Raw genomic sequence first — 15,522 nt, forward strand, 5'->3', positions numbered from 1 at the left:
GCAGGAGAACAGTTATTTTATGTTTGTATTGTGTGCCTTTATATTTGGGAAAAAAAGTTACTTGTTGTTTCTATCCTGTCATTCAGCACCTAATGAGAAGCAGACTAACCTTGGAGATGCTAATATGCTCCTTCTGCTTAAAAGGTTTATGCATATAAGAATTTGGGGAGGAGTTTATAAACAGAGCATATTGTAACAATTGCTTTTTTGAGCACAAGAAAAGGGAAGTTTGGGGAAAGTTCCACTGAGAGAGCTCCTTTTGGGAAAGGATTGGTCATAAGACAAATATCCTCCCGTGGGTTTAGCCTTGCCTGGAACAGCAGATATGCTGTGATAATAAGATTTCTGCACCTGAAAAAGTTGCCAAGTCCTTTTTTTCATCTATTTCCCTTGGTGGCTTTTTAAAAGAACTGTCAGATGATTTTGCAGCAGAGAGTATTTTCAAAGTCGACAACACTGTTTATCGTCTCTGTGTGAAGAGAGTAAAATCAATTTCTCATGAGTATTTGAGCCCTGAGGTCAATGAACTGAATTCCGATTATGGAAATTACAACTTACTTACACTTGTTGTCATTTAAGAAAAGCATTTCTTGTATTTCATTATTTTTTGCATTTGGCATTCTGATCACTGCACTGATCTCCATGAAGTGCTTCACCCTAGACTAGTAGAAATCTGGGCAGGCAGTTGTTACCTGTGTTATTTGGAAGAGGCGGCGTTTTTGTTTGCAAAGCTGGATGCTAAACACTGAGAAAACATCAACTCAAAGGGGATTAATTTGATGGCCTTTACAGAGCGGTTAGGACCTTTGATGAAGTCCAGCATTTTTTAATATGCAGAATATGATGTTCTGCCTTCAACCATAACATAGTAACAATACAAATTACTCATTTAGTGCAAATTGGCCTGAAAATGGGTCCAAGGGATAAAGTAGTTTATGATGCACCCATGTGGCATTAAAGGGAAGAATTGAAGAGTATGAAGCTGTCAAAAAGACAATTATGAGACAGACAAACTGTGAATCCTCTGGTCCTTCTGGGGAGCAGTTACTTTTCAGTAGGGTGACTCACACAACTAACTGCTCATGACTGGGAAATGATAGCCCAACCCAGCTCATGTACAATAAAGCAGGCCTTTCCTGATGGCCTTTCAATTGCTTAATTTGCGTTTGCTTGGTGATTTGAAATATATGTGCAAGTACTAAATATTGTTTCAGTGCATGAACAGAAGTTAAAACTGGAGCTTGTATACATTCATCAATTCTTTGCTGAAAGTGAATAGCTATTTAATAAATTATTACTGGTTATGTCAAGTAGAAGACTCTGCTGCCTGAACGTTAGAGGAACGTTTTTTAGGATCATCTTTCTGTTCCTGTCTCCACCATGAATCTTGTATCCTTTGCTACATAGTGCTACAACTACCAGGAAGTGTTTTAACTACCCTTTGGGTGGGAACACATTTGAAAATAGATCTTCCATATCCTTGCACTGCCATGTAAAGGATGGCCTGGAAATTTTCACTGTAGGTACTGCATTAAAAAAAAAGATAAATCAAATAGGGCTGACACTGCTTTTCTTTTTTCCTATACACCTGTGTGAACTAAGCTTTAAGAAAGCTAAGTAAATCCCTTTGTAGGATTTAGGCGGAGAGAGGCCTGGTTCTTGGATGCTGTTCATGCCTAAACTCAAACTCGATGTCCACAGTCAGCAAAGTTGAAACTGAAGTTCCTGTGCAAACAGGTACTCATGAACTTTTCAGTAAATAGAAAGATACTTTCAGGATTAGACAGTACCTGAGTGGGGGTGCATGCTTCCAACTTCTTGTTAGATTCATTAATGCCTCCCACATCCGAGTTTAGCCTCTCAAATTATTGGGTTCTTTTTCTTTACCCTCCGATCCTGTAACTCAGCTCCTTACTCCACAAGCTGTCTCACTGACTTCATGGGAAAGAGCAGAGCAACGCTGCAGGGTTTCAACTGTCCTGACTCAAGGTTGAGGAAATGTGGACAAAAGCAGGGGAAATTTGCATGAATCCCTTCTCTCTCCCATAGATTCACTTCCACGTTATAGTTAGAAATAGCTCTTGGCTAAGATCATACATCTTCCTTCTCCTCCTGTTGGTGCTGTGCAATCCGCTGGGCCATGCAGCCTTCCTTGGTCTGCTGAGAAAAAGTGCTTCCACACATGGATGAGCTGTTACACTATGGTTAACCGTTCCTATTTTCTTTTATTGCCCCTCATATAAGGCCTTTAACACTGTATAAGGACCTAGATCAATACATCCTTCTTCTATTATTTTCTAGTTCTTTTTTTAAATATTAGCGTGGAGTGCTGTAGTCACAATCTGATGAATGTTAAAAGACCATGTACGGTTATTGTTATTGTTGTTTTTACTATTAATAACAATAACAGTAACTTGTTTGAAGTGGTACCCATAACTCAATAGCTGATTACTAAGAACAATTAAAAGGGACACTCCCTGACCTCACAGACTATGACACTCTAAGACAACGAAACAAATAGTTCAGGGAGATGGCACAACAAAAAGGATGACTGCAGAAATCAACAATTTTCATTATAATCAGTTTGGCAAAGAAGCATGGTGAGAGGAAATTTAAAAGTGGAACTGAAAGAATATTTCTCATAAGTGAGACCAGAGCCAGGTTTTGTATGGGGTAAAGCATGGAGGTGATTTGAAGGACTGCCAGAAAGGCAGAAAGCAGTGGGGAATATTAGGAGACAGATAGAAGTTTGCAAAGCCAAATGACCAGTACTCTGCTGGTGTTTCTTAAACGTAAGGCTTCTGGATCACTCTTTTGCCTGCAGTGGTGGGTAGAACAGCACTTCTCCATTTATGCAAAAGGACGCTGAAGAATCACTGCGTATCACCATGTTTGTACTTGCTGTGATACCTCGGGTTGTCCAAAGTAGAAATCATACCCAAGCACAAGCAGTTCTACAGATGTTGGCTAATATATTGAGAGACTTTTTCCACAAAGGTTGCAGTGTTGTGAAAAGACTTTCAGTCACTTATTTGGAAGCACTGCTGACAAGTTACTTGTCTGACAGAGACACCCCTCTTTTCTCCTGACAGGAGGATAGTATGAGCGGCCTCTCAGTATCAAGTTTAGTAAATGGATGGTCTTCTGTAATACTTTGGTATGATGAGTGTTCCGTTCAGACCAAGATTAGAATATTGCAGGGTCATTTAACATCCATCTGTTACACTTCTGCTGTCTGATTCAGTTGCACAGGATGATTCAAAACCCCTCTCCCAGCTAATGAATCAGGCTTTCAGAATGTGTTTATTAGCTAGACTTCACAAAGGTTTGTGACATGTCTCAACTTGAAGCTTAAAAAAAAAATGCAACATTCAAAATGTATTCAATTAGTACTTTTTGTCTTTTTTGAAATGATTTCATTTTGTTGATTGCGTTAGTATTAGTGAAACATTTGGAAATGTCTCTTCATTAAGATTATGAGAGTATTCTGTTGTGGGAAAGACGTCTAACGTCTTTTTCCAACGTGGGCTGTGGAAAACGAGGAGCATGTAACGCAGAAAAGGCAAATGCTGAACTGCTGGCTGTGAAATGGAATAGATAAGGCATAAGTTACTGTGCTAATAAGTGTGCTGTTTGTGCAGCTTCCACAGATGACAGTGCGGCAGAGAAGAAAAGTGGAACGCTTCATGCCGGCTTAATTGTGGGCATTCTCGTCCTGGTCCTCATAGTGGCTGCAGCCATCCTCGTGACCATCTACATGTATCATCATCCAACATCAGCAGCTAGTCTCTTCTTTATAGAGGTAAGACAAAAGTAACATGTTGTGTCACTGGTCTTGTCACTTGGCTAGTATAATTGGGGTCTCTAGAATAGAACTTTCTTAACTAAATCTAGAAAGTATTCTTGTGTTCGTAGTGTAAGCTTTGAAGAAATGGACCTACCTCACCTAGCAAGTGATGCCATTTTGTTCTTAGCACGTTTGTCACTCAGCTGCTTCTTTAACTACCATTGCCATTACATTTTTTGTTTTTACACAGGACATATCTAAAAGATATATCTCAGATACCACTGCACCTCTATTTCCTACCCTTCATTGTCCTCACCATAGAATTTTTCCATTAGTTGTCATGTGCACTGGCATTTTATTTCAGGACATATATTTTTTTCAATTATTTTCCTGTAGAAAAATAAAATGTTTGCAGTCGTTAATTCTCCAGAAGAGCTAACTTAAAGTAAGTTTTTAGCTGGAAACATGTTAGCTGTTCCATACATTCACTTGTAGAAATCTTTTAACACTTTGCTTCAGAGTGTGGGAAAGATTCTTTTCACCTAATTTTAACACCTAAATCTAATATCATCTCCCCTTGCTCTTTTTATTAGTGTAGAGAGAAACAAACTGTTTTAGACCATGATTCATCTGACCTATTTGAGACATCTCCTTTAGGATTAGATAAATTAACATTTTTCTCTCTCAAATATAGATAGCTACCTCAGGTGCAGACACCTATATTGCAGATGCTGACATTTAGTCAGCTCAACTCCACTGTACATGACAATATGAGAAAGGAGCATTTTCCATAGATGTTTGATTCTACAAAGAACTGTGAATACCTACACTTACTTGTGTTTTTTTCAACTCAGCAACATTCCTTTACCTTATTATAAGTATAGTTGCTAAACATGAAAGAAAATGATGATTGTTGATAACCCCCACCTGCAGCACTGCCTTACTTTTAAGAACCTGGACCCTTTCTAATGGGCAATAGTGGAGACACAGAACCACTGGAAGCGTCACTAGGGACTTACCTAGGGAATGCTTAGGTAAAAGCCCGGACCAGGAAGATACCGACATTCATGCTTAGTGACAGCAATGTGAATTGAAGTGAGACATGAACATGAACAGAATGATTCATCTTTAAAATCATATTATAATAAATACACTGCTTAGATGCAATAGTAGTGATGGAAATCAAAAGGAATTGTTTATCAGTATTCTAGGCTTAAACAAAGTAACTGTGTTAACCATCGGGGAACAGCATCCACGTAATAAAATCAATAGTTTTCTTTCATGTCTATGCGACATTTCAAGCCGGTTTTCTATTGATGTAGACAAACAAAACTCCACTGTAGTCCTTGTAAAAAGAAAAGGATTTGTCCCTTTCTTTTTTTCACACACAGACTGAATTGCTATTCTTTCACTCTAGCAAAAACAAGTTTCTCATCCGTTGTGATGTGACTGAAAAGGCTAAGTAAATGGCAACACCATTATATAAGGAGATAATACCAAATTAAAACACAAAATTATGTATTTATTTTTGTTCTCAGTGTAGTACTGGCATGTTAATTTATTTAATTCATTGGTATCATACTCATCATGCAAACAGTGGTGCCTTACTCATTTTTGTTAAACTGCATCCCACTGAATTTAATCTTTGAGTTGATTTTGGTTTAGTCATGACTGGTTACTGGATGAAGAAAAGTATAGTAGACTGATCCCATATCTGATGCTTTAAGTCTCTTTCTCCCTTGTGTTCTCTGCAGATATCACCCAATATCCACTTACCACCTCACTCAGGTTTTCACATAGCTCATCTCAAATCCCACTCATGATGCCCCTCGTGTTTGTCATGTAGTCCCTTTTCTCAGTGAGTTCCCCCAGATAGGGATCAATACACCCAGACTTTGACCGCACTGTTTAACTTTGCACTGATAAATGTAATCCCTTGTGACACCTCTGAGCACCATTAAACGATATCCTGAGAGGTTTAAATAAGTGATACACAAAAGCCAAGAAAAATGCCATTTATTCCAAAAGCAACTATTGTTTTAGAACAGAGTAACATTATTCTATGATTTTTTTACCCCTAAAGTCTGAGGAAAACATTTCCTCTAGTGGTTTTGTTCATAGCTGTTGAGCACAATGTGTTTGTGCAGTCCTACCTGGAAAAAAACACCTATTTTGAACAAACAGCTTGAGAAGTCTGGAATGCCAATGCTATTCAATTTGCCTATGATAGTCTATCATTTTAAAAGAATACCATCCAAAGAGTTCAATATTTTTTTTAAAAAAAGTTTCCCTTTTTGTTAAATGTGTAGAAGATTCAAATAAAAATGCAATGTTTTCCTGTTTCTTCCAGCCCTCACACTATTCAACATGTGTTTCATTGTTTAAGTTGGACACTTCTCTGGCGACCTAAAGGCAGAATGAATTATCAACTTTTAAAGTTAAGGGAGTTCCAGTCAAAGTTCCAATGAATGCAGGCTCTTTCTAAAAGCTGAGAGTAAATGTTGACTAAAGATTAGCTTGCAGAGTGACAGAAGAGATATTGTATGCTTTGGTCTTTCATTTATTTTTGGTTATCCCTGTGGTATTTTCTCTCCCTTGAATTTGATTTTTTGGCCAATAATTTCCCCTTTTGAATCAAGTTACATACCTACTCTTACCTTGAGGAATCTTGTGTCTCTCGAGTATAATTTGAACTTATTTGCACTGATGTTTGAAAAGTAGCAAACGTCAAATAGTGTTCTTCATTTCTTTTTCACCAAAGCAGAAGCTTATGTCAGAAATCTAACTATAACACATATATCTACACACCAGCTATACCACAATTAAAAAGTAATAAATTTATTCACTATCCTATGTAGTCTACTTGCATTGAGGATTTGAGGTTTGGTGGCCAAGAAGACAAGCATGATGCCCCAGTTGTAGTGGATTGCATGTCAGTGATATAGATCATAGCAAATGTGATATAGATATCTGGAGCTGAATGTAAATAGGGGTAAAGAAATTCTGGGCTGTCAGATGGATTTGCTCAAATTTTCATTGAGTTGCAGGCCAAACAGCAGCTTTAGTAGTATTTTAGGTTTTACTTCTTCCCTCTTTTTTCTTCATGTTCTTTTTTTCTTATATTTTTAACCTTTATTGATTTGCATTTTTGTGTGAACCTTTGCACTGAGAGCAATTAGTGTCCAGGGAAGATTTAGCAAATGGAAAAGTGAGGCATAAGGCAGACTGTCTTTTATTTAGATGTCTTTTGCATGTTTGCACCCAGTTATCCGTGGACAAAAGGCTTGCGCACGAAACAAGACATTTTCATGTGCATGATTTTTCATGTTTTTCTTACCTTTCTTACTTACGTGTTGGTCCAAAATGTTTGAAACTTACCTTAGCTGTCATCCCAGTGCTCTGCCTTTGGGGAACAAAGGCAACATGATCTGGCCACAGCTGGGAATACAGCAGAGGAACTGCTGGCCGACATGAAGGCAGGGAGTCGGAGGTTGTGATGTCTTTTCCCAGTTGGGCACAGAGATCCTGTTGCCAAACGTGCTTATGTAAGGCTTGACAACAGCAGAATAAAATTTTTGTACGGCAGTTCTCTGCAGGGGATTTTAAGGAGTCTAAACATGGTTTAGGGGACATGGTGGTGCTGGATTAATGGTTGGACTTGATGATCTTAAAGGTCCTTTCCAACCTAGTGATTCTGTGATTCTGTGATTCTGTGTAAACTAACATTGCAAGTTGGGACCGTCTTAACCTCAGGCAAAGAGCCTTTCTCTTGTATTCAGCTTATAGGTGCAAAACCAAATCCAAGTTGTTAACACATGGAGACTCCGAAGCTGTAGGGATATGAGGGAATTGAGAGCCTGTGTATTTCTTAATAGTGGCTGTGTATGTCTTAGTAGTTAATATGTCACACACTGAAGAGAAGTGTGGGTGCTTGTGGTTACAAGTTATCATTCTTTTAAGATTCCATTTTAAAGGTCATAGCCTTTGCCTTCATGTTCCCACCCTCCCTGGAGGTTTTCCAGAGCTTTATTGTGATGATTCAGCTGCTTAGAAACATGCATGTACACTCACACGCACACATGCACATGTCTTTTTTAGTTTGTTTTACTTTATTTTGGATGTTTCATCTGGATCATTTCACAAATATGTTTTTTCAAATGACCACACAGACAGTTGAACTGGTGCTACGGAGCCAGGAGATCCTGAGCCAGCTGACCTTGGGGAGAAAGAGAGGGAGGAAGGAATGAGCAGCTGCAGATCTTCAGCAAATAAAATAATAGTCTGTGATCAGAGCCTGGGGGATGCACCTCGACTCTTCCTGATTTAACTTGAATTATGTCTTTACTAGTAAATTAAATAAGCCTGGGACTGTTTTTTAGCATAGAGACCAACCAGCATGGACGGGTCTGCATTCCTGTTATTTAACTGCGTCAGCCTCACATTAAGGTGACAGCACGCAGACTATTAGCGTGGACTGAGGTTGATTCTGGAATCCTGAGCCCTAGCTGGGGTGATCTGAGAAAGCACTAATTGTTGCGGTTTTTTTCTAGCAATTGAGCTGCATAGTGGATTGTGTTGCAGTATCTGGAAACGTTCACTGGCATGGAGATCTAGCAGTAGATTTGCTTCAGATTTTGACCTCCTCATCCCTTGTCTGCTTAGAGGAAGGAAATAGAAGGAGAAAATAGTCAAAAAAGCCGGAGACTGCTCTTGGTGTTTCAGAGCTCAGGGAGTTAATGGGCATTTCTGGCTCACTGTTATACGCCTGTGCTCATAGCAGCACAACACAAATAAGAGCCATCATTTAACAGCCAGCCCTGTTCTCCATGCACCATTCCAGGTTTCTGCATTAATGTCATAAACGCAGTGTACATCTTCAAACATATGAGAACTAAATAGGAGACAGAGTGAAAAAGAAAGAAGGAATTTTTTAAAAAAGAGTCAGATCCTCAGCTGCCCTAGACAGGTAATGAAGCTCACGCAGCTCTGCCGATTTCTTTTGGGATATGGCCCATTGTTTTTCTTATATATATGTTTTACAGGGGATTATACTTTTAGTTTGAAAAAGGCTTGACATGGTCATCAATTTGGTTTTGTACAGAAGTTCAGTCTGAATTGTGTTTCATGAAGGTGATGATTAAAAAGAAGAGAACAAGTATCATTTTGCTCTTCTTTCAAGGTCCTGCGACATCCTGACATTTGGGGTATTGTCATTGATCTCGCTGTCATTGCCTTGTACTGATAGTAAAGTTATTCTTTCCAAAGCTTATCCAGCTCAACAGGAACCAGCAGCTCAGAAAGGGAAACCTGAATCAGCCACAAGGGAGAACACTAAAATAAATAATCAACACTGACAATAAAAGTCAAAGGTGGGGAGGAAGGAGGCATTCTGTTTCTTCTCCGTCAGCAGCCAGCTACTTAGATGAACCTAAGACTGCAGAAACATTGTTATAACAAGAAGTGGTTTAAATAACAAAGAGATACTTTAAACAAGCACTTCTATCAAAAAGAAAAATAAATTAAACCGGTAAATGATCCTACTGAATTTTAAGTCTGAAACAATCTTTATTTTGGAACACTTTCTTCAAAATATTAAATTAGCATGGTGTCAGGCAATTGATCTCTTCTTATTCCCTGAAATACATATCAGAAGTACAGTTTCAGATGTTGGAAGCCTCATCCATTTCTTACTGTGATTTGCCAAATAAATTGGATGTTTCCATGATAGATAAAAGACTGATGCACAAATTATAACTGCCTAAACAGTATTTCAGGTAACTTTGAGCTCAAAAACACATGTTATGGGCAAGGTAATTGGTAACAGAAGGATCTTTCTTTGTCATGAGAAAGCAGAAGGCCTGTATACCCAGGTAGCAGTGGACAAGTGTACTTAGACTAGTGGGTCTTGATGATATCAGGTTAATGTATGGTCATTTAGTAATAGACCTTACTATAGTTTTTTCGTCTTTTCTTAATCTGAGTAAGTCATTACAATTCTGGGTTTTTGACAATTGATCCAGAATCTAGATAGCTCTGTATTTACATATTCCCAGTTAAGAGAGTTAAATAGGCCTTGTTGGCAAAGCGTCGTTAAAGAATACAGCCTTTAAATAGATTTAAATGCTTTTATGCCCTTGAATTAGGAAAAGAACTTGACATAAATGGAAATTTAAGATGCAGCTTTCAATAGAAACAGTGAAACAGCCTTCTGAAAGTCTGAAAGATTTGAAATACAGGAAAATAATCAATAGATAGAGAAGAAAAAGTCGCATCAGAGCATTCAATGGGAAATCAAGCTTGCTTGGGAGCTCTGGACAGTTTTTCAATACTTTGAAAGATTGACCTTCTCATGCTAATTCAAGTATTTATACTCACGTAGACTCAGTTTAGAAAGAGAATCTGTGTGTCTTGGTGAAATCCACTGTTCAAGTTTACTGCTGAATAGGAATGAAGAGTTGATGCATGCATGCTGCTTGAAATATGTGAAGGAACTTTTGATAATCTTTCAGAAAATTTTCAGAATGAAATGTACATGTGGCAGGGTTGATGTAGGGAGATGGCAGAGGGGCAGATTTTTCATTATGTTTTCCCTTCACTGCTCCTTTGACATTGCTCCAGATCTGTACAGAATCAGGCTCATTCCCTTCTTGTGCACTGAATGAAGGATACGATGAGGATGGGATGGGGATAGTAGAGGATAGGATGTAAGAATAGAGATGTAATACATGTTGCCAAGGTCCTTCTGTCCATTACTGATAGAAACTTGTCTTAATGCACATGCATGAAAGGAAATGTAAAAGCTTAGAATTACTGTAAAAAAATATACATTATTGCAATTGCTTTTAATAAATTACTATCTCAGATGAAAAGTGTTAACTGGCATAAATTCTAGAGATTGTGTATAATGTCAGCACCAGAATCCCTCAGGAGCAGGGCATCAATCTTCAAATACTAATATTTCAATAAAACTTTACACAACTGTCTGTCCTCCTGTAATTGATCTTGTATATTTCTTATCCCTTACAATTTGTTTTCCTATGGCATGTACAAAGTAGATTTCATTTCTTGTTTATGTGTACTCGGTTTATTCTTTTCAAATATTTTTAAAATCTTGAATTGATTTTATACTAGCTTCTTCACTGGAAGTTTGAATTGATCGCTTCCTTTGTTTTCAAGATTATATTAATTTGAGACACTGATTGGTTTCTAGTCTGTAAGTCAGTGTAGAAATACATAATTCTTACTGAATTTTGCCTCTTTACTAAATTGTAGCAGGCTGTTACGTTCTTATTTTATAGTTGCATCATCGGTGATCTGGTGGCTCATAATAGGTAGGAGCCTTGCTGATAGTAGAAAATAAATGGCTTCGCTTTAAATGATCTACGCACAGTTCATAGAGACCCATAACATAAAAACTGATGGATCCTTTTCCCTTTCCTCCCTTTCAATATGATTAAGTTTACTAGAAATTTCTGTGTAAAATTCCACCAATACCGTCAAACAGATAAAGAAAGCATTGATCTATCTGAAACTCTCCTGTATTTTTCAATTTGAGCCACTTTTTTCTCTTTTGCTTAAAAAAGTTACTGTCCATCAGGAAAAAGGATGGTCTAAAGCTAGGAACCTCAAAAAAAATCATAGACTGTAGCACTAGAAACCATGTTCAGATCATACCGACTGAGTTTTGTTTAGATCATATTCAATTAAGTACACTCAGATATGTATCAAACCTTTTTTTTTTATCATGCATTAATGAGATCATACCATTTTGTTGGATAAAAGAGGCCCTCTAAGGCTCAAAATTCCCTCATGTTGAAAGATGTCTAAAGAAGAAACTGGTCAACCACAAGAACACACTTGGAGACCTTTCAGTGCAACAACAGTGAGAAGATACTCCAGCCTCCAACCCTTAGTATTCATAGGTAGAATGCCCTCCTTTTTTTTTCTCAGAAATAAGACAAATAGTATCCATCCTGCCTCTACTGCAGGATTTACGTAAAGACACTTATTCTCACATAATGACACTAGCCTTAGTATTGCTGTAGGAAGTCAAATATACTGCACAGCCACCAACAGTGGTGTAGACAGGCATAATACAAGAAACACGAAAGGTAGATCTCAGTTTCCATGGTTTATCCAACTGCTTAGTTTCTTTCATTTTATCTTACTGATCTTCAGTAGGAACTAACTTTTTTAATGTGTACCATAAATTTTCTTCTGCATCCTGACATGTATCTTCTGCATCCTGGTCATAGGAGGTCACAAGTGCTTCCCTCATCCTTATTTGCTAAAAAAATGAACCCAATGAAGCTTCAGTCTTATAAGAAAAATCCTAGTCCTGCTTTCCTGGTTTGTAATACACTGAAAGGAAGCAGGACTTAGAACTCTCCAGCCACAGCTCAGAGGATTTTCTCTAAGAGTTCTAATTCCAGAGAAAGAAGCATATTTTTCCTGTTAAATTGGTTGACAAAACTAAGGAATTAGTTAAAACACTCAACTTGCTTTCTCTCTTTTTTTGTTGTTTGGGGTTTGGAGGGGGGAAGTTGGGGGGTGGAGTAGATTTTCTTGTATCTTCTTACTACTCTGCTTTGGAGAGAATAAAAGGGAAGAATTATTAAGCATTTCCTCATCTCTCTCATTAACTCAAGGAGCTTTGTATCTCCTGATACCAGTTAAGTTACTTTTGGTTTTATCAATTAAAACTGTAATGTCTCTACAGTTTTTTTGGGTCAATACACAAGTCAATGAATTGATAGCTTGTAAGTGCTCTCTTTTAAGACTGGTAACCACGTGCATTATCAACATACACACAAAGAAGTTGAAATTAAACAGACTTGCTAGCAATGGAAAATCTCACCTCGGGCATGAAGAGAAACTAGAGAAAGCTGTAATTGTAACATTTGGATATGACCTTCACATCTGTTGGTTTATTTCTGGAACAACAGCTGATGTTGATGTTGTATCGCATTGTATCATTAGAACTCATACACATCTGTTTCATATGTCATCATCTGGAAAGGTCAATAAGAGCATCCCAAGGCTGGGGGATTTAGTTTCTAACAGCAATGTAGCAAGGAAGTAGTAAGTAATCATGGGCACATCTTAAAATGAAATTAGGGAGCAACTTAATAGATTAAAACTCATCTCATCCTTATATGCTGCCATTTGAGAGTGTTTCTAATTATTTTTTACTACTAGTTTTCCAATGGTTTTTCATTTTCTCTTTTCATTAGAGACCTCTCAGTCAAATTCTTTTCTCATTTATACCAGTGTAAATCTGGAATAAGTCCTTTACATTTAATTGAATTATTCTTGATTTACTTTAGCAAGTCTGAGAACAGAATATGAACCTTTTTCTTTATCAGTAACTAAGCTGTCCTTCTTAATTTTGAAACCATGCTGACTCAAGCTTAGGTAGAAAAAAAGTCTCCAGAGTTTGAATAGACTAAATGTTCTTATTAGGAAAAGACATCCATTAAAGAGGACAGTGTTCTGCCTTCCTACTTGGTAGGAAAGTATTGCATTGAGAAGCCTGGGATTTTAAATTACCTGACAAACAGAATTTAACTCTGGATTCCTCAAAAGTAACCTGATCCTGCAATGGGAGAAAAAGAAATCAGTTGCTTTTATATTGTGTCTTCCTAACGGTGATCACTGAGGAAAACTTTGTGCTGTACCCGCAGACAGCTGTGTGGTTTGTTGGTAACAAGATTCAGTGGTCCCCCAAGATTTATTTAGTGGCTGCTGCCCAACAGCACCATGAGTCCCAGCATAATGTCATAGCTGTGGCTGTTCTGTGGTCCCCAGCACCACCGCTCAGCAACATGAAATATCATTAGTGATCAGAAGGCAATCAAGATGAGGTATTATAGGGGCAGAAAATCAAATGTAGTGTTTATATTCACAAGAAAGATCATAAAGTAAGATTGTTTAGATTTTGAACTGTCAATGAAAATATAGGCTGTAACTTACCTTCACTGTTTCTCCTCTCATTTTCCTGTAATGTTTCTATATGGGTTGCTATATCTTTCAGCTCTCCTTCCAAGCAGATTGTAACTGTTGGCAGTAAAGAAAAAGAAATGTGTATCAGCCTATTTGGCAGATAAAATTTTCAATAGGTAATAATCATTTTAGAAGTGCTTTTTCTGCTAACTGACTTTCAGGAAGAGTTTCACTACTTTCTTGAAAACTATTCCCTTTGACAGAATCTCAGCTTAGTCACCCAATGTTTGAGCCTTCCCACATGTTAATGAGTTTGAAAAATACAGGATTTTTAAAGCACTTTTCTTTCCCAGAGACAGCATAGTCATACAGGAATTGTTTCATCTGCCCTAGAGAACATCTATTTCTTTTCTCTGTTTATTAGCTGTTTTCAAAGCAGGCACCAAAGATCCTAATGAAAATTGACTAGGACCTCTCAAGACCCTCTTGTCCAAAGATAGTAAGAGTTTGAATGAAAAAGTTGCTTCTATTTGAACCATCAAAGTAAACTCCTCAAGTAGAAATCATGTCACTTGAAATAGAAAATCATTATTTTGGTGGTCCTGCATAAGCATGGCAGAATTTTGTTTCAAATAATTTTTTAAAGTACAGTTTTTGCAGACGCTGCTACACATTCTCCCATGGAGTAGAGTATGTTAGCAAATTCCTATACAGAACTAGGAAAGCCGCGGACAGATCCCTTGGGGGGCGTGGATCAGCAGGTCTTTCTATCACAAAATTCCCAGATCCACTGATCAACAGTTTTAGACAGGAGCTATTTCATTGTATTCATTGCTAGGACTAGTGGCAATAATTTAGGTCTTTGAGAACAGCCATCACCCACAAATTTAGAAAGAGGGATTAATTCTTCTGACTTTTGCTGCTGAACTGTGCTGCTCCATTCCCGTTAACAACTACACAGATGAGGTTTTAGTATGAGAGAGGCGCCAAAATTACGGGGCATTGTTAAAGTTTTTTTATTAATTTATTGTTGTACCCTTCATATTCTAAAAGTTTTGTTTTCTTGTTGTTGCTGTTACAGCGACGTCCAAGCAGATGGCCAGCAATGAAATTCAGAAGAGGATCTGGACATCCTGCCTATGCTGAAGTGGAACCAGTTGGAGAAAAAGAAGGGTTCATTGTATCAGAGCAGTGCTAAAATTCCTAGGACAGAACACCAGTACTGGCCTACAGGTGTAAAACATTTATTTTGCCTCTCTTTAAAGAAAAGGAGCCCTAAGCTGCTGTAGCCTGATAGAAGGAAGATTTTGGATAAGCTTTGTCCAAGAAGAAAAACTATCTAAGATACCAGATTACCACTGCACAGTAGTTTTTGTTAGTGGACTGAGACACAATGGTTCATGCAGAACACTTGTCAGTGGACACCTATGGTATCAGAACTATGGCACAAGTGCCATGTTATTGGCTTTAGGTATGGGGATGCACAGTAATAAAAAATATAATAAAGCTTTGGTGCACAAGGGTATTACCCTTTGCTTCAAGTGTTCTTCTCTGGTATCTCAAAGACTGAGTGACAAATCTGTACCTTTTCAGTGCAAAGAGCACTGATCAGTGTTCACAGGTGATTGAGAACAGTATCTCAATGCAGGTAAAGAAGAAAAAAAGGAATTTTCCAATACTTCTACAAGTGGATTGGAAATACACTCACTTTTCAATTCTAAATTACCTTACCCACCTAACTGCGTGAGTCACAATGTATATGCTTTCCAGGAGTAGTACAATGTTTCTTGTAC

At 37.8% G+C, this 15,522-nt stretch overlaps 1 protein-coding gene across 1 annotated transcript in view; it reads left to right on the plus strand.

Annotated features, from left to right (window-relative positions):
- PLXDC2 (plexin domain containing 2) overlaps positions 1–14,927 on the plus strand; it is a gene marked incomplete at both ends in the record, with an annotated part of 276,012 nt that extends 261,085 nt beyond the window's left edge. Inside the window, 2 exons of the mRNA XM_082015339.1 lie at positions 3,642–3,802; positions 14,811–14,927. Of these exons, the coding sequence (XP_081871465.1) occupies positions 3,642–3,802; positions 14,811–14,927 (278 nt within the window). The remainder of the gene's footprint in view (positions 1–3,641; positions 3,803–14,810) is intronic.
- Positions 14,928–15,522: the final 595 nt, after the last annotated feature.

This window comes from Phaethon aethereus (assembly GCF_964289735.1).
Source record: "Phaethon aethereus genome assembly, chromosome: 2".
Classification (NCBI taxonomy): domain Eukaryota; kingdom Metazoa; phylum Chordata; class Aves; order Phaethontiformes; family Phaethontidae; genus Phaethon; species Phaethon aethereus.